Source organism: Onychostruthus taczanowskii, unplaced genomic scaffold, assembly GCF_017590055.1.
Source record: "Onychostruthus taczanowskii isolate IOZ18803 unplaced genomic scaffold, ASM1759005v1 scaffold82, whole genome shotgun sequence".
Lineage (NCBI taxonomy): Eukaryota > Metazoa > Chordata > Aves > Passeriformes > Passeridae > Onychostruthus > Onychostruthus taczanowskii.
This window is the reverse complement of record NW_024506112.1, coordinates 3,281,087-3,302,925: the sequence shown is the minus strand read 5'-3', so window position 1 is coordinate 3,302,925 and position 21,839 is coordinate 3,281,087. Positions and strand designations below refer to the sequence as shown.

General features: G+C 40.4%; 1 protein-coding gene across 3 annotated transcripts in view; it reads right to left on the bottom strand.

Annotated features, from left to right (window-relative positions):
- RAP1GDS1 (Rap1 GTPase-GDP dissociation stimulator 1) overlaps positions 1 to 11,854 on the bottom strand; it is a 90,782-nt gene extending 78,928 nt beyond the window's left edge. For all 3 annotated transcript variants that reach the window (XM_041424543.1, XM_041424546.1, XM_041424544.1), the window contains exon 1: positions 11,615 to 11,854. In XM_041424543.1, the coding sequence (XP_041280477.1) occupies positions 11,615 to 11,618 (4 nt within the window). In that variant the 5' untranslated portion in view covers positions 11,619 to 11,854. The remainder of the gene's footprint in view (positions 1 to 11,614) is intronic.
- Positions 11,855 to 21,839: the final 9,985 nt, after the last annotated feature.

Here is a 21,839-nt window from a genome sequence, read left to right as displayed (position 1 = left end):
CCATCTGGGTCAATCACAGCCTTATGCAATATGTTAACTTTAAATCCTGCATGAGAATGGGAGTAGAAAGGAAAACAACTTTTTACAATTCACTCTCTTGGTCTTGTTGTTTCCCCTTTTTTAAAGAAACAGATAACAGCGGGCTAAATTTAAGCTTGGTTTTATTTACCTGCTTCACTTTTTACACAATTAAACACTCTTGCAATTAAAAGGTTATTTAGATGAATTAATGTTTATAGATACCTCTTCAGAGGACTTTTTTTTAGGACTTTTTTTTAGAGCTGAGTTCTCTTATCTTTTTAGCAACTGTTCATCACCCTTTGGTGGCATATCTACATTTTCTCTCTAATACACAAGAAGTCAGATTTTCTCATCTTTATCTGACAACATGATACACTGAACTGTCTTGTCATTTGAGAATACAACTAATTCCGCTGTGCCACAAATTCTCCAGAGTACTAAACATCTGCAACTTTTTCTGGTTTCCACAGATGAAAAAAACCCCAAACCCCTCTGTCTGTAGATCATATAGTCATGAATTCTACTAAACCATTATGAGTATTGAAACATGAAACTGACAAGTCATCTCAAGTATGAAGGCACTATGGGCATAATTTTGTTATGCAGCACTTAATTACCCATTATCCTGTGGTCATATATGCTCAGGCAGAATACAAAACCTACAATTTGGGCCCAAATACCATCTTAAGTCAAATCTGCAGTCTCTATGCATAATACAGGGCAATGGGGAACTGAGGCTATAATCTGACTACACTGAGGTTTCAGCAGCAAAGCTGGTTTCAACAGATTACCTTTTCTAAATGCTCTGCAACCAGGTCATTTAAGGCACTGCAATACAGCATCACTTAAGCCTACAACACACATGTAAACCAGTCATTTGATTTCAATTTAAAGAAGCCGTGTCTCAGCACTGAATATAAGTTTTACTTTCATTAAATTAATGCCTCAATGCCTCTTGATAAGCTGTGTTGAGCATGCAGATCTTTCTTGTCAAAGCAACCACACTTTTCTGTCTGATGGCTTTACATCACCCTTACATTACATTAGATGAAGCAGCAGAAACATCTAGAATGAAAAGATTCAGACGATATGCTGAATTCTGGGAACAAATTAGTTCCTCAGATACAGAGCAGAATAGTATGCTCACCTAAACAAGCAGAAATGGGATTCTGAACTTGAACAGAGCCTTGGAAAGTTAGAACTTAACCGAAGTCCAACACCAACACGTGCTACGTGCTCAAAGCCTGAGCGGTACAGAATCTGTTACATAAACACAACACCACAGTGGACATCAAAGCCCCATTCTGGTTGTTCTTGGAGATGCTGACAAATGAGTGTTAAAACAAATATTGTTAAAACATAAATATTTTCATTCCAAATTGTGACCTAGCTCAGAAGAGGCCTTTATGTTATAAAGCTGCTTTTGCCAGAAGTCAGAGGGCTAAAAGAAATTAAAAAATCAGGGGCTTGCAAGAATTTCTGAGTTTTCAATTTTGCTATCTAGTCCTTGAACTCAGATTTACATCTCCACCCAAAGAGAGTCTAATCTTAATCTGGAAGCAGGCTCCTCAGCTTATTTTGGATTGTAAAAAGTAAACTTCTGGTGATGGGAAAAAAACAATAGGCTCATCTATATATTTTTTAAGAAATAAAAAGGGTCAAGCAGAAAAGCCCTATGTTTCAAAAAACCTGCCAAAACTAAGTAATTTTTTAAATGTGCCTATTGACCAGCTTTCAAAAATCCAGCAAGTTCTTTGTGTACAGCCAAAGATGCTGTTTTGTTGATAACAACTTCTGATTTTAGAAATAAAGTAGTTTAAGCAGTTGCTAGGTATGCTCACTTCCAAGAGATATCTCACTGTTGTGATCACTGAAGTACAGAAAACTGTTCAGAAGTGGAAGAGCTAAAAGTAGGTTAAAACCAATCCAGTAGTCCACAGCTGTTGCTTTTAAAAGCCTATTTAATATCAATTTAAAGAAAAAAAACGAAAACCTGAAACAGGCCACCCCTTGCTTAACTGAAGTGCTGCATAATCTAGGGCATTTCTCTCTCCAGCCATCTGTTTTGAGGTGGGTGCATGCACTGAACTCAAATTTTATGTTCACCAGAGAACTCTACCTCCTTCTTCCAGAGACTGTATGACAAGTCTCAAATTCTACCTTGTTCCCAACAGCAGAAAAAAGAACTGTGATACCTTGTAAAGGGAGAAGTTATGACCTTCATAAAGGTAAGCAGACACTTCAGATGATGTGTGGGATAAAGCTGCATTCCAAAGAACTCTACTGAATTGCTTTTTGTTTGTTTCCACCATTCTTGCCTTCAGTAAGTAAGTGTCCAGACTAAGGTATGTGTAATTAGAAGCATAACGTGTAGAAGTCTTGCAAAGAGAAATTCCTAACATTTTCTGGGAATACCAGAAAACATCAAAAGCCATCACCTAATGGCTACAAAGTGACTTTCATTCTGGAAGTGTAGTATTTTCTCTATGCTGCTACAAGATAGAACAAAGGTCACTGTATGTAAATTAATAGCTTATGGCACCGTGCTTACTGTTCCTTTTACAGGAGGATGTTCTAACATAATGATCTCCACGTTAAATTGGTTTCTTCTTTGATATAACAAATTACATAAACTACATAATTCCCTCAATTTAAAAGAAAAATCAAGTTTACCAAATTGTTTTCTCTATCATCAAATACAGCTCTTTCTTCATTTAGCAAGTTGCTTCAGAGGCTGTGTATTAGTATAACACCATATCTAGGAACAGAAAGTTCCTAGAAAAAAGTGCTTCTGATGGTCAAAATCAATTCCATGTCTGCATTCCTCCCCCAGCTGCATCAGCTGGGGAGCCAATGTTACTATGCCACGAAAGGGTGGAGTGACCCATGCCATTTCACATACTTTCACCAAAACAGGACAGTTGAGGCTGTAGCACAGCCAAGTGAAAAAAGCAGGAGCCCAATGACTTCAGTGGTGCTCAGTGTGGGCTTAGTGGGGGTACAAGAATGCTGTATAAATAGCATTTACACAAATAGGGCTCAATTCTGTACAATTTCTTTCCTACAAGACACATTCTTTTATATAATGTACCTATTGTACATTAGGCAGAACTGAAGCATGATTTTAAGCTGGTTGTAAATAACTTGATATTTAACTAAAGAAAAGAACATTAAAAAAAACCCAAAATCCAAAACACTTCAAAACTCTTGAAATTACAAAGCTGAACACCAGTTTTTCAATTCTTTCCCTAACAAAGACGGTGAAAAGGGTACACGGTAAAAGAAGCTGTCATGTTTTCAACTAAAAAAGAAAGAACCTGATGAGGAGAGAATGTGAGATGGAAGGGAAGATGGAAAAGAACAGGTAACTGGAAGCAGACGATACAGAAAACTGGGCAACAAAATAAAGAAGTCTGAAGGAATAGGAAAGCTGTGAAAAGGGAGTACAAAGAGGAAAAAAAGAGTATTAGGCAAACTAGGAAAGAATTGAATAAATACATTGTAACATCAGATAGAGATCCGTGGGCTCTGCCTGGAAAGTGTACACTGTATTTTGGGCACTACTGCACATAAATTGATTATTATTTTTGGTTCAACTGAGGCACTATCTTGCTGTAAATGGGTGACAGGATTTTCATTGCAAAAGCTTAAAAAAAAAGCCAACCCTCTTGCCCCAAACCTGCTTGATTCCTGCCAGCAACTCCTTACATACACATTCTTCCTCTTTCTCTCAATCACCAATGCTTCCCTGCTTTTCCTGTAATTCCATATGGCAGGAGCCAGCATGTCTATATGTTCTCCCTGAGCTTTGCAGAGAAACGGGTAAGAAAACCTGACAAGCTTCGCAGGATGAGAGCAAATTTGTATCTGTATAAAGTGTATTAGTGGATTTCTAAATTAATTTGATTGTACCAGACATTTTTACAACAAATGTGTTCACAGACTGGTTTTCTGTTCCCGTTGTCCTTTTTTCCTCCCACAGAACAACGCCCTGATCCTAAAATCGTTCAACACAAGCAAGGAAGAGGAAGGAGGAAAAATCATGGCTCCCAATCACTTGAGGGAGAAGGAAAAAAAGAGAGAACAGGAAGTATGAAAGTGCCTCATCACTGTTACACTGCTGCTGCCACCCCTCTTGAGGGTCACAGTCGCTCACTGCATCTCCTCTTAACTTGCTCAGGCAGTCCAGGCAGGGTGTCTCAGGTATTTAAACCACAGAGTTCTACCATGACCAGCAATCCAGTGATGCCCAGAGTGCACATGAAGGACTGCAGAAGGAAGAGGTCAGATACAGAAGATGCTACCACCAATAGAGCAGACTCAGAAGACTGACTTCAGTCAGCTCCTCCAAAGGCCCAGGAGGGGTAAGTTAAACATTCTGTGGACAGGAAAGATTTAGATAAAAAAGATGTGTACAATCCTGCTTTGGTTTAAAAGCCCTTTTCTCTTCCCATGCTTTGTTCCTGCTGTCAAGATAAAGCAGCATTTTGATTTAAGGAATCATTCCAAAGCCTTCATGTAGCAAAAGCAGCTATTTGGCAGTACTGAACTCAAGCTTTGCCTGCAGGGTACTGGGTGCTATTGACAGTGAACATTATGGAATTTCTCCACAGGAGAAGGGATACAGGAATGAACTCAGCAAGGAGAAGGTAAGCTACTGGTCCTGTAAATAGTAGCATGTACTTGTAAGGTTGCATTTAAGGCTAGGAAAGTTAAAATAGTCTAATTAAAGTCACTGGACTGTCGTATTCAACATCAAAGACAGGAAGCATTTCTAAATATGCTCCCAAGAGGAGTTCCCAGCTGCTGGAGAGCAAGGCACCCTCAGCAATAGGCAGAGCTCCCCGGCCAAACACTTCACTTACCCTAGAGATTACAAAGGCTTGCAGATGTTCGTGTCGTGATTTTGATATTTAGGTAAAAGATCTAGGCTGGCAGCATTTTCAGTTCCCATTCACAGAATTAATTCATATGGTACAATTTTAGTTCCCAGCCTAGGTATAATTAAGGGCAAAAGGGGTAGAACAGAGTTTGTCCTGTGCTGAGAGTAAGAGCTCTCTTCCAAGAGTAATTCTCTAATGTACAGAAGACAGGATGAGAGAAAGGTGAGTACTCCATTGTACATTGTGTTCTTTCTGGATGGATGTCTTCTAGAGGTAAAGGCAATTACTGAAAGATAAAGAAGGCAATAAGGACAGGGTTTTCAACTGCAGGTTTTGTGCCTTGATGCTCCATGCTAGTACATCATGAAGACCTTAAATGTACAGGCACCTGACAGTGGAAATAAGAACTCAAGACTACCACGAGATGCTGAGCTGTCACCTCCCCAGGTCTCCCAAGCACAGGTCTGTTTCCCACAGGCTCACTGGCAGCCCTGACAAATTTCTAAAGGGTTTTGTTCAGTCCTCATCACACCATCCATCCTATAATGCTTAGCTGCTTTCCTCCTTCAATCCCAGTCTTCTCAGTCTCCATGTCTCTGTCCAGTCTTACTCCTAAATATATTTGCAGAGCACAGACAGGAAAACTGAAAGAAATGCTGTTATTAACCATGTGAATTTAAGTACTTGATCAACTGGATTTAATCACATACTGAAAAGACTTGTCAAACCTAAGTCAACTGATAGGAAGGGTCAACAAAAAATTTAAATTATATATAAATTTTGTATATGTCTTCAAAATCATTGTGTCCGTCAGACTGGTAAGTATCAGCGGATGGAACCGACTGATGAATTCAAACACTGATTAACTTCCATGAACCTCCCTGAGTTATTGCTAACACAATGAATAGCTCAGTGTTTTGATAAAAACTCAGAACTGACAAATGCCTCAGATGTTCCTATAATACACAGCTAGGAGGCAGTAAGTTTGTATGAGCTGTTGAATGTGAAGCAAATGAGACCTACTGTTGCAGTGGATCACTAAAAAAATTTCCTTTGCAAGAGTGCAATTTTTAAAATATTTCATTTCACCTGATTTCTAAATGTGTAAGTGTAATTTTTATAATACATTTTTCTGACCTGGAAACAGAAATCATTAAAGCATTTCACTTATTTTGAACTGCAAAGTTTAACACAACTTTGTACATGCATCCATGCTGTCAGTTTATGCATACTGTTAACTTTAACTACTTCAGACATAAACACTTTTTTTTCATGACATTTCTTACTTATCATAATTTGTGGAGCTGTATCTGAAAGTGCTTCAGGTCAGAGATATTTCTAAGATACATGCCTTGCCTGTGCACACTTACACTTGTACAGTTAAGGCACACTGTAGTTATTTGCAAGTCCCAAAGCTTCATGCATTAAATTCTGTCCTCTACCTGGAGATAAAATGAACAGCAGTTATCTGGTTTATAGATTTGACAAATTCTTCTGGGCATCTGCCAACTTTGTAATCTACTTGAACTATAGCTTAAGAACCATATGAGATCACCAGGGTTTCTGCACAACTTCAAAGCTCCCTAAGGCAGAGCTGTGCAGTTCTCAGACTGAACAAACGTTGCCAGGCTCTGTGCACAGCTTTGAGGCTCCTTGAACTACAGCCACTTGTTCCAGAGGGTTTACAAATTCTATTAGGCATATCTGGAGCACACGTAAATTCTAATACACATCAGCTATGTTTCTGCACTAAAAAGAACTTCAGCATTCAGAAATAATGGCTTTTAACTACCATTTTACTCTACCAAAACAAATTTCATTTGGTTGCAATTATAATAAAATCTGTAAATAGAAAAAAATTTCTATACCGTATTTAACAAAAAGAGGTCCTGGGAGATTGTCCTTGCAGTGAAAGCTGCTACTTATAAAATCCTTTAGTATGAAAAGCTCCTTGTCTAATTAAAATTCACACCACCATTAGAAAAACTTCTCCATTAGCTGGAGAACACATATTAACATTTTAAGACACCTAATTTCCAGAATCTTAAATGTAGTTCCTAATCTATTTTAATCTGGAAACAAGTTAGCATCTAAAATTTAATGCCTTCAACAGTATCAAGACAGCAGGAATGCTCATTTTCTAGAGCACAGCATGCGAACAGACCCAGGTGGACCAGTCAGCAGTGAAAAGTGGGCTTCCTCTTACATAAGTAACTAGGTCACCATCTAATGTCCCTTGGTTATCCTAAAACATGAACTTCACCCTGTGACAGTTAAGAAGGGATAACAATCAACCTCCTTGACAGATGCCACAGAACAATCTCCATAGCCTTCTCTCCTGTCAAACAGTAATTACATTGTTTTCCTTTTCTTTTGAACAAATACTTGTTTATGCTGATCTCTTCTTTTTGTTTTACATATTTATATATAACTAAATTCTGAGAACTTCCAGAAATAATTCAGCTTTACTTGAGAAAGATGGAAAACTACAATGAGTCTTCTCAAGCACTGTCAGCAGCATACAATTGGTACTATAAAAAAAAGAAATAATTATCTGATTTTATTTACATTATCCTAGCTATTGTCTTTATACTGGGGGGAGGGACATAGAGTAGACCTCCTTCTTTCTTCCTCCTATTTCTGTCCTCTGTTGTTCTATTCATCCATCTTTAGTTCTAGTATTTCTCTCCCTTCATGCATTCCCCTTAAGGGACTTCTGTTCTCTTCTATTCTTGTCTTGGTACCTTTCTCATTTCCATTATTACAGCTTTTGTTTCTGTCAGGTTTCAGCTGTTCTTCTGCCCTTTCCTCTTTCAGTGTGATGCTACAGAAAGCCAGACGTTCCTCACAGACTTCTGAAACTAACTCTGAATCTTCTGTTCTCAGGAAACATACTCGTGAATGAAGCCTTTAACCTAAAGCTAAAGACAAAATTGGTTGGTTTCAGTCTCACATAGTAACAGAAGATCACAAATACTGGCCTGATCACAGGAACAGTTATTCATTGAGGAAGGTCAGTCAGAAGTAACCTCACCTTCTGGCTGCTTTAAAAGCACACTTCAAGGAACATAACTGAAGCAAAAGACGCAGTCTAAAAGCAGCTTCTTCTCTGTTTATGTTTTAAAGAGAAGACTCTTATCAAAAGCAGCCTCATTTTTTCAAAAATGCTAACAACGCTTTATACTGGCTTAAACTGGTGTATTCTGGCTGGCTAGAACTAATATGCTGGTGGTGTTAGAAGTCTCACTGTTAGCAAAACTTTTAAGAGAATTAAAAATTATCTTTTTGTGCAATTGACACAACTCTTGTCAGATTTGCATTTCATGAAAGAAAACTAGCAAAAGAGCCCAAGATGGAAGACTTTTTCCCATTAATTTTCATTTGTCTCATCCGAAGCTACTGATGACTTTTTTTAATCAAAAGCAGGTTGATCTACCTCTATCTTCCAAAAGCAATACTGGACACAGCCACGGCTGAAGCTTTACATCCTCCTGCTTCCTCTATTTCATGAACCATCATCCTGAAGATAGACAATGGTTTGTTACACCCGGCTCTGTGGTTCAGTTTCAATTTAGTGGTTCATGACCACAAGGCTGGTTGCACGTGCTAATTCTTCAGGGAAAGTGGGAGGGAAAATTGAGTATATCTGGGAGGACAGCAGTAATAGAAATCTTTGTTCTGACAACTAAGTGAACAGTACTAAAACAAATCCATCTGCATTATAGACTGGGAATCTTACATATTTTGTCACTGAGCTTTTAATGCTAGCTGTTGTAAAGAGAGCCCAGCAGGCTGCTTTTGCAGTTTGTTGCCCAAGTGAACACCTATGTCTGAGCAGAGGCTGCCTTCCATTTCCTGCTAACAAGACCCAGGTCCTCAAAATGGAAGAATATTTTTATGAGCTTTCACTATTACAGACTGTAACTGGCACTTCAAACAAAGTGTTAAGTGACATGAAAACAACTGTATCCTGTACTTGTATTCTGCATACAAACTCTCATCCGTGGTGTTTTTCCATCTTTTGGGCTCAATGGATTACTGCTGAGTGGTTAAATTGTAAAAGAGTTCCTAATTTTTATTTCATTAATTTACATCCGAGGAATAATTGCAGCCTGCTTACAATAACCACCATAGGTCACTGCTCTAAAATGGACAGATTTTCTTCGATACAGTGTGATTGTACAAGGTCACCAGTTGTGTTTTTCGAGGTTAAAAACAAGAACTGACTGAGGAAAGGGACCGTTCATGGTGAAACTGCAGCATTACATTAGTAACTGAAAAGTCAAAGCCTTGTAAGTGTTTTTGTAACAACAGAAATAAAGTAGTGGTGGAGCACATGTCACCTAAAGTACTGTAACTTCTCTACTGCCAGCTCTACTTGAGGCCACCCACCTCTCAAAGTCAGAAGTTGAATAGTGCTCAAACTCTACTCACACACAGCTTTACAAACTATAAATGCAAGCAACAGAAGTTAAAATTTTGGAAAGAACCTGTGTTACTGAAAGAGCAACCCTCCAGTAGGAAACATCTGCCATAGTAATGTCTTCAGAGGAAGACACACATGGAAACAGTATAGCAGAAGACTTATTTCTACACAGTAAAGGCAGATCCATGCATGCACAACAAGTATTTTTAACTACAGAAATCTTTTCATTTGACTTAGAATACATCTGCTCGGGCTTCCATGTGATATTTTAGTATAGAAACCAGTTAATACTATGCCAACCTGCACACATACTGAAAAGACTATATGTTTAAATGTAAGATATCACTGCACTCTTTGCCACAAACACTTGTTTGTTGAGCATGATTTCTGGAAAGATATAAAAGCCATTGGAAGAACAAATTCATCCTTGATTTAATTCTAAGGATTTTCAGCTTTTATGCTATGTGCTACCAAAAAGAAAGCTATAACCTGAAGGAGTGAATCTACTGCATTGACTGTGTAAGCTTAAACATAGATCTTAGATATTTAAAGTCACTCGAGTTGTCAGCCAAGGTGAAACTGATTGCAATCTTTGCTGCTCACAAGAGCTGCTGCAGAGGCTACTTACAGTTTGCTTTGATTTTAGAGACCCTGATATGTGAAGAATAGAAGAAGCCCCAAAAAACCCTTCCTCTGTATATTCACGAGCAATCTCTCTGGGCAGTTATGGACAGGTGCTGACAGAGTCTACAGGCAAGTTATTTCAGTTTTCCTGAAAATAATTATAACTACTCTTACTTTTGCAGCAAGATTTAGTAGCAGATTCTCAAGCTGTTTACAAACGTCCCTGCAACTGAAGTGTAGTTTCCTCCAAAAAGGAGTGATGTGCTTATTCTGTACCAGCTTTTCTGAGCAGGTTTTAGCTGATGCCCTGAAGTTACTATTTCTGGAAGCCAAAATAGCTAGACATTGACCAGAATGATGAGACTAGTAGTCTTACTTTGTGAATGGAGATTGGAAGCACTGGCAAACTAAATTTTGGTATTTTCAACCCTCATGAAAAAGAAATTTTCACTACATAGTTAGAGTTTAACCTAACTCTGACAGTTATTCCTTGCGATTCCTTGCATCTCACCACGGCAGCTTCTAGTTTGAGTGATTCTCCAAAGGTTTTCTATTGCTTTGCAGGAGTTAAATAAGTATTTAACCTTGTTTCGCAACCAGAAAAACTGAGGCACAGCAACAGCTTCCTTCCATGGAAACTTCTAGTTAAAAGTGAAAGATGCATGTGATCTGCAAAGAAACTACTGATATACCTAAGGCCACAGGAAGTGCTGATGGCAAATCCCCGAGCCGAGTTCAGGAGCTGCCACCTCCTTAGCCTGGTTGTGAACCGTAGTTCCTCGCCCTCTGGACCTGCAACCTTGATCCCACCATCACGTTTGGCAGACTGGCTGGGTCTTTGGCAGCTCAACGTGGGCACCTCCTACCCATCTCTAGGATCTACATTACAGCCAGATCTCTGGAAAATCTGTTTTATGGTAGCTGTTTCATACCGGGAGTGATGTAGCTTTGTGCGAGAGGATGAGGTGAAGAAAGCAAGAGAAATTCATCGGCAGCTCTGTTACACAAACCCAAATACCATGCTTCCTGGTCTCGTGCGGCATTTGTTGGGCACTCCATACAAGTGTCAATCAGCGTGAAACTACTTAATTTATAATCTTAAGACAAAAAAGGGAGAGGTAATATGGCTGCATTTTTACCCACGATTAACGTTCCAAAAGACGGAGAAATACGAGGACCCTTGTCTCCCTCAAACAATGAGCAGAGATTATAAAACATTCTAAGCGTACTACCCCAACTTATCTCCATTACGCAAACAGTAACTGGGAAAGCGTCCTGGGGGTGCCTTACATAACTCCTTGCTCTGAGCCCCCCTCGGCACCCGGGGAGTTGATCTTTCCCCCAGGCGCGATCGCAGCCCCGGCTCCGCCAGTGCCGTGCGGGCGCTCCCCGGGCTGGGCGCAGCCGGCGGGCGGCGGCAGCGCAGCGGCAGCCGCGGAAACTTTGCGCCGCAGGGGCCGGGCAGCGGCCGCGGCAGCGCCGGGGGAACCGGGGGGGCTCGGCAGAGCCCCGAGCCTCCTCCCCGGCGCTGCGAGGGAGGCGGCCGATCCGAAAGTTGCACCGGCCACCTCTTCCCGCCCGCCTGAGACGAGAGGGCGGCGGCCTCCGGGGCAGAGGGGCGGCGGCAGGGGCTGCACAGCGCGGGGCTGGGGCGACTTACCCATGGTGCCGCCGCGGCCTCCTCCGCCTCCTGCTGCTGCTGCTGCTTCTGCAGCCGCCGCCTCTCCGCCGGCGCGGAGGGAGGCGCGGGAGGCGTGTGCGCGGAGCGGGGCGCGGCGCGGAGCCTGCGTGCGGCGGGCTATGAGTCAGGGCAGCACATCCGGGCACGGCCGGGAGACACCCCGCCCGACAGCCCGCCCGCCCGGCCGCACCGAGCCGCCGCCGCCGGGGAAGGGCGGGAGCCGCGCAGGGAGGGAGGAGGCGGCGCGGGGCCGGCGGCAGCGCCCCCGGCTGGGGAGGAGGCGGCGGCGGGGCGGGGCCGGCACAGCGCGGCTGCCGCCCCTCGGGCCTCCTTTGTTACCGGGGCTGGGTGCGGCCCCGCCGGTGACCGAGGGCGCGGCGCGGTCTGCACATCCCCGCTCCGTCGTCGCTGCGTGTTCCTCGGTCCGCTAGGAACGTGGGGTGGTTTAAACACAGCGCTCGCCGTTCTAAAGTTCGTGTTTAATGATACGGACTCAAAGGAGGAGCGTTTTCCAAGAAGGAGGGGATTATGCTGGATGAAAAATGGGGTTTTTTCGTTTTTTTTTTTTTTTTTTTTGAGGTGGTCTGTATAAGGAAAGGATCAGCGGTGATGTCCAAGTGCTGCATATTTTGCTGAATCAACGTGATAGGTTTTACATCCGAAACTGAAAGGCACGAGGTAGTTCTGTGTGGAAGGCATTTTTAACAAGAAAACCAATGTCTGTGTTCAGTGGTCCCGATTCCTATCTGCCCTCGGGTTCAGAATCTGTAAAGTGAGGAACAGTAAGGAACTGTTCGCTGTAGCAGTTCTCATAGCATTTTCAGTGGGAAGCATTTGAGGGGGAAGGAGATGCTGAACTGAGTAGCTTTTGTGGCATTTGCCAAATCTCATGGTTATGTATTCATGGTATTACCTGAGTAAATCCTAAAGTGTGGTTAAATAGAGTAGGACCACAGAGCATGGTAAGAGGGGTTTGCTTGCGGTGTAGAAATGGATAGGCCAAGGACAATTCTGATGAGTGATGAAAAAAAAAGTTTTAGTTGAATCATCCCCCACAGTGGCTTCACAAGTGACACCAGTAGTCCCTCTCACCAGCAGTCAGCAGCTGCCAGGGATTTCCTCTCTGGAACACATCCCAGGAGCTTTCATGCCTGTAAAAGGGCAGTGTGATGTGACAAGCAAAGAATAATTCATCAGTCTTTCTGCAGTGTCCAGACTGAACACGTTGGGGTTTATCCATTTACTTTGCTGTAGCCCTATGATTCACCACCTCTTTCCTTAGGACGCAGCGGAATTTTGTAGTTGACTTCAGCAGGGTTAACCACTGTCCCAGTATGCAGAACTTGACACTGAAGATATGTAAATTTATGATCAACTGATGCTAAAAATTAGTATGTTTTATAAAGCTGGACAACACAACCACTTTTGTTATTGTTTTCGTTGACTGAGACTGCAGGAAATTCAAACCAGAACATGTTGGGTTTTTAACTGCAGGGTTTATCTAATTCAGTACTTTAAAAAAACACAGGTTTCTTAAATGAGTCTAAGTGGTGAAAAGCTGTTTTTTTTATTCTGCTTTCCTCTATTTTCAAACCTTGTTTGAAATTCATCTTTGTCCTATGTTTTTACCTCCTTATTTCTTTCACTCAGCAATAAATTTTGCTTTGGCTTTTTAACTGTATCCCAGATGTCTCCTCCACTTGTCTGGGGGAAAAAGCAGTGAAATTCTCTTCTTAATGATCTGTCTTTGAGGGGTTATGGAGGATATATTCCACATATTATTTCTTGTGGGATAAATCCCATGTAGGATAAACTGGAGAAACTGTGAAATGCTCAGGTTGCTCTAGTTTACTTATCTGTCCTAACTGAAATGCACACGTATACCTTTGCAAGACCCGGAAAGGTAGGACCATTGCCTGCTTCAAGAAAGGATTTTGAGGGCAGTGAACTTCTAAAGAATTCTGCTTTCAAAAACACTTCCAGAAAGAGACGATAGAATGTCTTTGATTTTAATTAGTTTCAGTGGATTGAAAAGAACCATGCAAAACTAGGGAGACCTTTTGTTCTTTTGACTGAATACTTATTAATTCTAGAACAGAAAGTGAAAGCTCTAAACAAGCTGATGGCTCGATTTTTGTCAATCCCTTAATTAGGTACAAGATTACAACAGGAAAAAGGGGTGTTGTTAAAAAAATCCTCCAAGTCGTGCCATTCTTAAAGTTGAATGCAAGGTCCTGCATGTATGGTTACACATGGAATAGTTCAAAAGGGAGAGGAATCCTCATGAGAGGAATGTCCATCCCCAAAACACTATATAGAAGAGTTTTGGGCCCTTAGGCTTAGATAGCATATGTATAGAAGATCATACACAAAATCAGTGTCCTGACTTTTTAAAATGTGGTCATCACCTGCAAAGTGTGGTCCAGTGATACCTGCTAGAATATATCATTAAAAACAATGAAATTAGGATACTCCTGATGTATTCCTGAAGGAAAAAAAATTAAAACCCAGGTTTTTGAGAAAAACAGGCAACTGGAAACAACGTATTGGGTTACTGGTGAGGTTTGCAGTAGAAATTGGGAAGGAGCCTGTACAAGTGTTTTCTGTGGATTTCAGAAGTTGTTTAATTTCAGCAGTGGGGGAAAGACTGAAAAATTTGTTCATAAAAATATCCTTTAGATGGCTTACCACTGCTTTTCTTTCTGCACTTCTAACACAGCTGTGAAAATTGAGTTGCATACTACAGAAATTAGGAAGTCATTAATGAATGCTTTCTCTGCACTCCCAAACATTGACTGTGTCTGATGTCCTGCAAGGAAATGGAAAATTTTTTTTGACCAAGTGACCTTCCAGTGCTTACCACTTCATGAATGTTCTTTCTCAGATCTTGCACCAATTTCAAATTCTCAGCACATCTCCTTGAATATCTTCTCGAATACATTATACCATTTAATTTGGCACAAAGGCACATGTAAGGAATATATTTTAAATTGCCTCTGTGTGGATGCTAGAAGGCTACAGGAGCATGCTGGGATACTCAAATACATAAGGAAATATGATATGCTACTGTAATTTAGTGGAAGTCCCATCATCTGATGGGAATGGGCTATCACAGCTTGTTCAGTAATGAAGGGCAAAGAAAGCAAAAGTGTGGGTAGCACTTTACTCCTGTTAGAGGTACAGGCAACATTTTGAATCCTGGCACCCTGAGAAATGTCAGTTTTTGTAAAACTAGAGGCCATAAAAATAAAAATAGTGCAGGGCTATCTGTGAGCTTGCATATGGAAAATAGGACAAGCTACTTCTTGAGACCTTCCTGTGGTATGTGAATGGGGAGACAATAAAAGTGTGCAGAGGGAAGAGTACTCCCAAGGGATGGCTGGCAACCTTCTCCCTGAAGGTAAGCTGCCTCACATGGTCCATGGGATCAAAGCAGTTATTGATTGAGAAGTGAACATCTTAATTTTTTCTATGCTAACTCATTCATATTCCCATATCTGCTGTGTAAGTATTCATGATATGCCTGTCTGGTAAGTTGAAATTTAAAAAAGGCACCTGAAAAAGGTAATTTAAAAATTACCACACAGTTTGTAGTAATTGGGAGTGGGACTGTGGCCAAGCCTCATCCCCAGTAGGCTACAGCTGTGAAAAGCAGGTGAAAGCAATGAGCCATGGAGTGCCCAGGTGCACTGAGCACCCACCAAAGGGAGCAGAGGGCACACAGGGGCACTGCATGTAAGATGAAGACTATAAAAGGCTGGGCTAAAGCACAGGAGGAGTAGATGCTTGCAGCCATCTGAAGGGATGTTACTCTCTATGGGTTGAAGCTTTCTGGAATTGTATGGTGATACTCTGCATATTGTGGCTGTCTCAACTGCGCCAGATGCTATGACAGGTACCCTTTCTATTTTGGAGTGCAATTTAAATGCAAGAGTGGCTGACCGTGGAAAATGGAATCTGAGAAATGAGTTTTTTTTTTTTTTTAAATGCCAGCTTTCAAAAAACAATGCTTAAATCTGTCTGAAGGAAAAACAAAAGTCTGTATGTGAGTTTGTATGCATTGTGTGTTATGCTGCAAGAATACAGTAACCCTTTCTGGCCTAAAAATTTGGGGCTTTTTTCAATGGCAGTGTTTCTATGTGTATTGGGGACAGTAAAAATGGCATATGATGTTTGGTGCATTCATAGCTCATGAAGTTATGGTAGGTGTAGGCTTGACTCACACTTTAGAGCTGAAAGAAATTTCCTGCATAGTCAAAAAGGATTTTCTTCCTCCTTGCTCTCAGATTTAACTGGACAGTTGTATTGTGTTTTGTTTTCTTGTTAGGGTTTTGTATTTGTTATGGCTTTTTCTACAGCCCTCAAGAAGAGATAGGAGAGCAACTGAAGGGAAAAACTGTTCTAAGATGACTTTATCTGGTTAGAATCTCTTTGAATGACCTAGTCATAAGGTCTGGCCTTTGGAAGGCCTTTGGAAGGATTTTGCTTCCAGGTGAAATTGGTAGGGCCTTGCTAATATTTGCCTTTCCCTTCACTATGGAGGTGGTTTGCCAGCTGGACTTCTGTCTGTAAATCTCGCCTGACTGGCCTCCAGGTGTGCAGCTGTCTTCGGTAGGAGAATTTGGGCAGGTGATTGCTGTTCCTCAGTGATGGCACATAGCTGGATCTGACTAAATCCCGGTAGGGTTCAGGTGAGTTAAGTGAGACTAATTATGAAACATTTAGGTTAAATTGTTGGCCTGATGGCCTCTGCTGGTATTGTGCTCACAGAAGTTATTCACAACAGCTGTGAGACAAAAAGTTGAAAACTATGAAGGAGAATTCTGGAGAGTTTGTATTCCCCCTCAAGGCTGGTGAGAGCTCAGCTTCCCTCAGCAAATTTAAATACCATGAAATGAGAGGGGTTAAAATATTCACCAAAAATCAAGTTTGTCTGCAGATATTTCCAACTTTCTTGTAAGTATATTCTTCCCCATGTGGGCTGATAGCAACTCCTAATTTTACTGTTTTTCCTTATTAAATCAGAGGTGTGTGAGCTACATTGCGAAAATCCCCTTTATTGATTCACAGTGCTCTTTATGAGTAAGTGCTAATACACAATCATGTTCTTGTGTAAGGCTTGTTTGGGGGTCAGCTTGTTTGGGGTTAGCTGTACAAAGCAATTACACAGTGCTCTTTATTTTTAATTGTATACCTTTAGTACTTCTGCACTTGCAGATAAATGTTTTTAGGCTGAAGCTAGTGTAGGAAATACATCTGCAGCAGTTTGCTATGCTGAGTTTTATTTTAGTAGCATGAGGCATTTTATACTTAAATATTATTTAGTACAGCACAAATAATACTCCTCTGTTAGGACAATTATGCCCTATTTGTTTCTCTGGTTCCATTAATTTCTCTAAGGCAATTAAAAGTAAGCTCTGTAAGTAACTTCTAATTTGTGAAAGCTACTGTAGACATGAGAATACCAGTGGAAATAATTTGAATTCTACCTGAGCAATAATAATTATAATAGCAAAGCTGTTGTTAGGTAACGCCGCTGTGTTCAGCCCTGAGTGATGCCTAAACCATAAGCTTGCAATACAAGGAAAATCACATTTTAAAGTAGAGTTATGCAAAATCTGGTTTGAAATATCATGTTTATACTTCTTAGGTGGTATAGGCAAGTTACTTTGGTCTGTGATTGTGGGGTCGTGAGCATGCCCATTCAACAATCGATGGGGAACGAGTGGTCTGTTGTTAACTGCCTGTATTTTGCTAGAACCAAATGGCCAGAACCCCCAAAAGTCCAAGAAAAATCCCACTAGTGCTCTCTGCCAGACAAAATACTGCAGTGCTTTACCAACATCTCTAAGCTTTCAGAATTTAAATAAATTCCAGAGATTTTTTTACAGCCTTTTAAAAATCTTTCTGCCATTTCTCAGTACTGCAATTCAGTGAGCTTGGGCTTCCTTGGTGCCCTTTAATTTTGACTCCATTTTCTTTGTCCCTGTCAGGAAATAATTTTTGCCACATGTGACGACTGATTTAATTCTGATTGGAGTTAGGAAATGAATAGTGTATTTGTCAGATAACTCTCTTCAGAGGCATTTGCAACTCTGAGGCAGTGACTTGCCTTTTTATTGCCCACAGCATTATTGGTAGTGTTAATCTGGATTTTCCTTTCTCCATATGAACATTACCAATCTTCTTCTGCCTGGGATGTGTCCTTTTAAAGCCTGTCTTTTGTTGAGGCAGATAAAATATGAACTCTGTAGTTTTTAATTTTTGGTTCCTTGGTATAGGAGTTCAGGCTGTATCTTAAGGTAGCAAAAATGGTTTAGTATGTTTATGTGTGAAGGACCCTGTATGTTCAGTGGTTCCTTAACTGTAAAACTGGCTATAGATTTAATTGAATTTAATAAAATAACTTTCAATATATGCATCTATCTACCTATCCTCACAAATATTTAATGTATATGTCTATCTGCATGCACACAAATGTGTTCATATATAGTTATTTCTTGGATATCTTAAAAGTATGAATTGCATAGGAATGGAAAAAAAGTGGTTTTTTGCATTTGTGGGAGCATGAAATAATAACTTTGAATACCACAGACAAAATCCTTAGGCTTACATTTTTCCATGCTACAGAATTAGTCATTTTCCCAAAGAAGTTAGTCTTCACATTCCTGTTGAAGACAGCATTTTGCTGCAGCTGCATGCCTTAGTCTTTTCTGGTTTTGTTTTGTGGGTTGTTGGGTTTTTTTTTTTTTTTGGTTATTTTTTTTTTTTTTTGGTTATTTTTTTTTTTTTTTGGTTATTTTTTTTTTTTTTTGGTTAATTTTTTTTTTTTTGGTTTTTCTTTGCCTTAAGCTGCTGCAAATCACATTTCTTGGACTGAATTCCAGAATGTAAATAATTAGTTATATCTTGTTTCTGGGTCTTGGAGGTAGAGCCCCCTTTACCAACAGGCAAGTCTGGGTACATCCTGGTGATCAAAGTAACTTTTTGAGTTGTCATTTTTCGTGGGAAAGCTCTCAAAATTCATAATGTATTTGAGATACTGCAAGAAATTTAGCCTGCAATAGCATCTGTCATATCTCTAGCTGAAATCATGCAGTTGGGCAAATCTGAGAACTGAATTTTCAGACAGATGTTGAGTTCTGGTCTGAGCTTCTCACTCTCAAGGTTTTTTTTTTAATTTCCTTAGACCATACAGCTGAAGAAGTTGGGGTGGGAAAGCACATCATGCTGTAAAAGTGATTAATGTGTATCAGCACATGTGTGTAAAATGTACATGATGGAGCTATAGTTGTAAGGTGCTGCTTTAGGCAATGAAGATTCTGGTCTCCATGAAGGGTGGGGCAAGTGCCTCAGATTGCAAATTTTGAATTTGTTTTTAATGTTGAAATCTATGTACCAGTAATGATATTACCAATAAACCCACAACCATGATAGCATTAAGAATAAACTGTAGCATTTCTTGAAGGAAGACAGTGGCTTCCAAAACTAGAATTAGGGAAAATCTGTACCTAGGCACTGGCAGTGAGACCATTATCTCCTCTGAATATTTTAGCAAGTGCTTAGCAAGCCTGCCTGTTTGCTGAGGCTGAGAATTTCAGAAGGCCAGTTCTGAGACACTCAAATGCCCACAAGAGCTACTCTCAAGATGTTGAAGCATTTCACTTTGCTGCTGCTTGAAAAGTTAAATCTAGATGTTTGATTCTGTTGATTTCTTAGGATTTGCTTCAACAGAGGCCTTTATATCTCAAAATGTTGGTATCAGTTTCTCCTTCCTTAATGCCCTTTACTTTTCCTCAAAAAGGGCATTAATCTACATATGTAGTAGTAGGACCTCAAAAGTTTTCAAGTGTGCTAAACCAATTTCACTGAGCCAGGTTTATCACTTCTTGCTTGCCTTTCTAAGGTTTGATCCATGTTAAAAACTAAACATAAGGATATTCCAGTATCAAAAAATATTCTTACCTTCCCCAGTGGGAGTAGAAACACAAAACCACTATTGTTAAAAATCATGCTTATGGGAACAGGTTCAGTTGCCTCTAAGTTCCTGGCGTTGTATGTAAGCCTTTTGTCTTGGGAAAGATGGAGATTTCAATAGAACAAGCTGAGGAATAGCACAGGGCATCAGGATTGCTGGTGAGTGTGAAAGAGGTGTTGCTTACTCTAGACTCTTTAAGATGATATCTGAAAGGGCTGTGAGGATGGTTTGGCTTGATGGATGATAATTCCGAGTATATGACAGTGGTTTGACAGCTGCTGCACCAGTTGGACTATGAAGGGACTAGAGAGTAAGACATACCAACTGTAGTGTAAACTTAGACCTGAGATCAAGAAAAAATATTATCTATTATACTCCAGTTTGTGGGAGAAACCTGATCTGGTGCATCAGGAGAAAAGAATACAATAGAGAGACTAAAAGAATCTGACACTTAAAAAGCAGGATGGAAAAGGGTTTGTGGTCAACAGTAGTGTTCTGACATGTAGGGAAAGCTGCTAAACTAGAAAACATCCTGGCTATAGCAGCATTAAGAGAGGCAGATTATAGGCAGAAGTGAATGGCACCACAATTAGAAATGCAGAGACTCTTTCATATTTCCATTCCTTTATTGTCTCCTGGACAAGCTATCCAAACAAAATAGAAAAATAATTAAATTACAATTAAATCAAATCCACACTGTTGAATAATTTAAAGATTATTTTCATCAGTGTTGTATGCCAAAGTCTGGGTTACTCATGTGGAAGTCTCAAAATTGACATAATATAAGAAGGTGCAAGAATAGAAATTTTCATTGTTCTTGTTGTTACTGAGGAGAATATTGTGGGACAGATGTGGGACTGTGACAGATTTGTGTTCTGACTCCATGTGAAGGAACTTGGATCTTGTTTTCCAGGAACTGTATGGGTGTGCTTGGGGCCATTCCTAGGTAATTGTGGATCAAATGCTGAGCATGACCCTTTAACAGCGTAGATGTATTGTACAGGTACATTTGTCTTCACAGTCACAGCTTTATTTCTAAAAACTGCTGGATAGCTCCTTTTCCTAATAACAGGTATTAATGTACTGGTTTTACTCATCAGGCTTTCTAATTTTAAAGCTTGAAGCTGATTTGAAGCTGCCCTATTTTAGTGCTGTGTATTTCTGATAGCATATTTTTCCCACCACCAGTGTTAATTTAGCCTGTCAGGCACTGTGACACGCTGCAAGACCGTGCAGGTACTTGTCATGCCTGAAAACATTATCCTGAACACTGCAGGTGGGGGTGGAAGTTGCAGCAAAGGTAATTACCACATATCTTGATCTTCAGGCAGTGGAGATTGTGGTTAGGAGGGCTTTCCCTCAGGGGAGAAGGGGGAGGTGGGAGTCAGCAGTGCTGACTCGGTGCACTCTGTGGTTTTTGGCATGGTGAGGAGAACTGCAGCAGCACACGAGCTGCCATCTGGAAGAGGACATAGAGCCCATCAGCAATGGGGGGGGTACGCTGATGCTGCAGGGGAGGTGATGGGAGGGAGACCCTATAAAGGAGGAGATTTAAAAATGAAAGTTTTATAAGGGGTGTGTTCATATTTTAGCCTTACAAAGAAAATTTTGATTTAAATGGTAGTTTGCCGCTATTGTCTACTATTGCCTTTCTTACAGTCCTGAGCTCTGTCACCTCAAATGGTACTGTGGTTTGCCTGTTGTTTGTTACTCTATAAAAAAGTCTCTTATTTGATCCTAGTCTGCATTCAGGGACAACCATATATGTACTAACAACCCTATATGTACCTGTATCTTAGTATTTTTAGTTATGAAGGACCTCTGGAGTTGCAACAAAAACACTGTTGTCAACAACAAACGGAGAGGCCTTTGAAAAATTAGCTTTGAAGTCTTAAACTTCTTGCTGCAGGGCTGATTACAGCTGCACTTCCTGCACTTCTTGGTGGCAAGAGCTGCAAGAATGTTTCAGTGAAAGAAGGGGTTTCAAGTAATGTTTTGTATCTGTATATCTGCTTTGTATTGCTGGATTTTTGGATTTTTTTGATGTTATGTTTGAGGTCATGGCCTTTTTTTTTGTGTATGAAGCTGGTAACTAACCAAGATTTAAATTTTAAATTAGCTTTAGGGGCTCTTAATTAACAGGCCTGAAAAAAATTTATTTTTCAACAGACCTAGTTAACAAATGAAAAATTAGCAGGAAACAGAAAAGTAATGAACCAGTGTAGT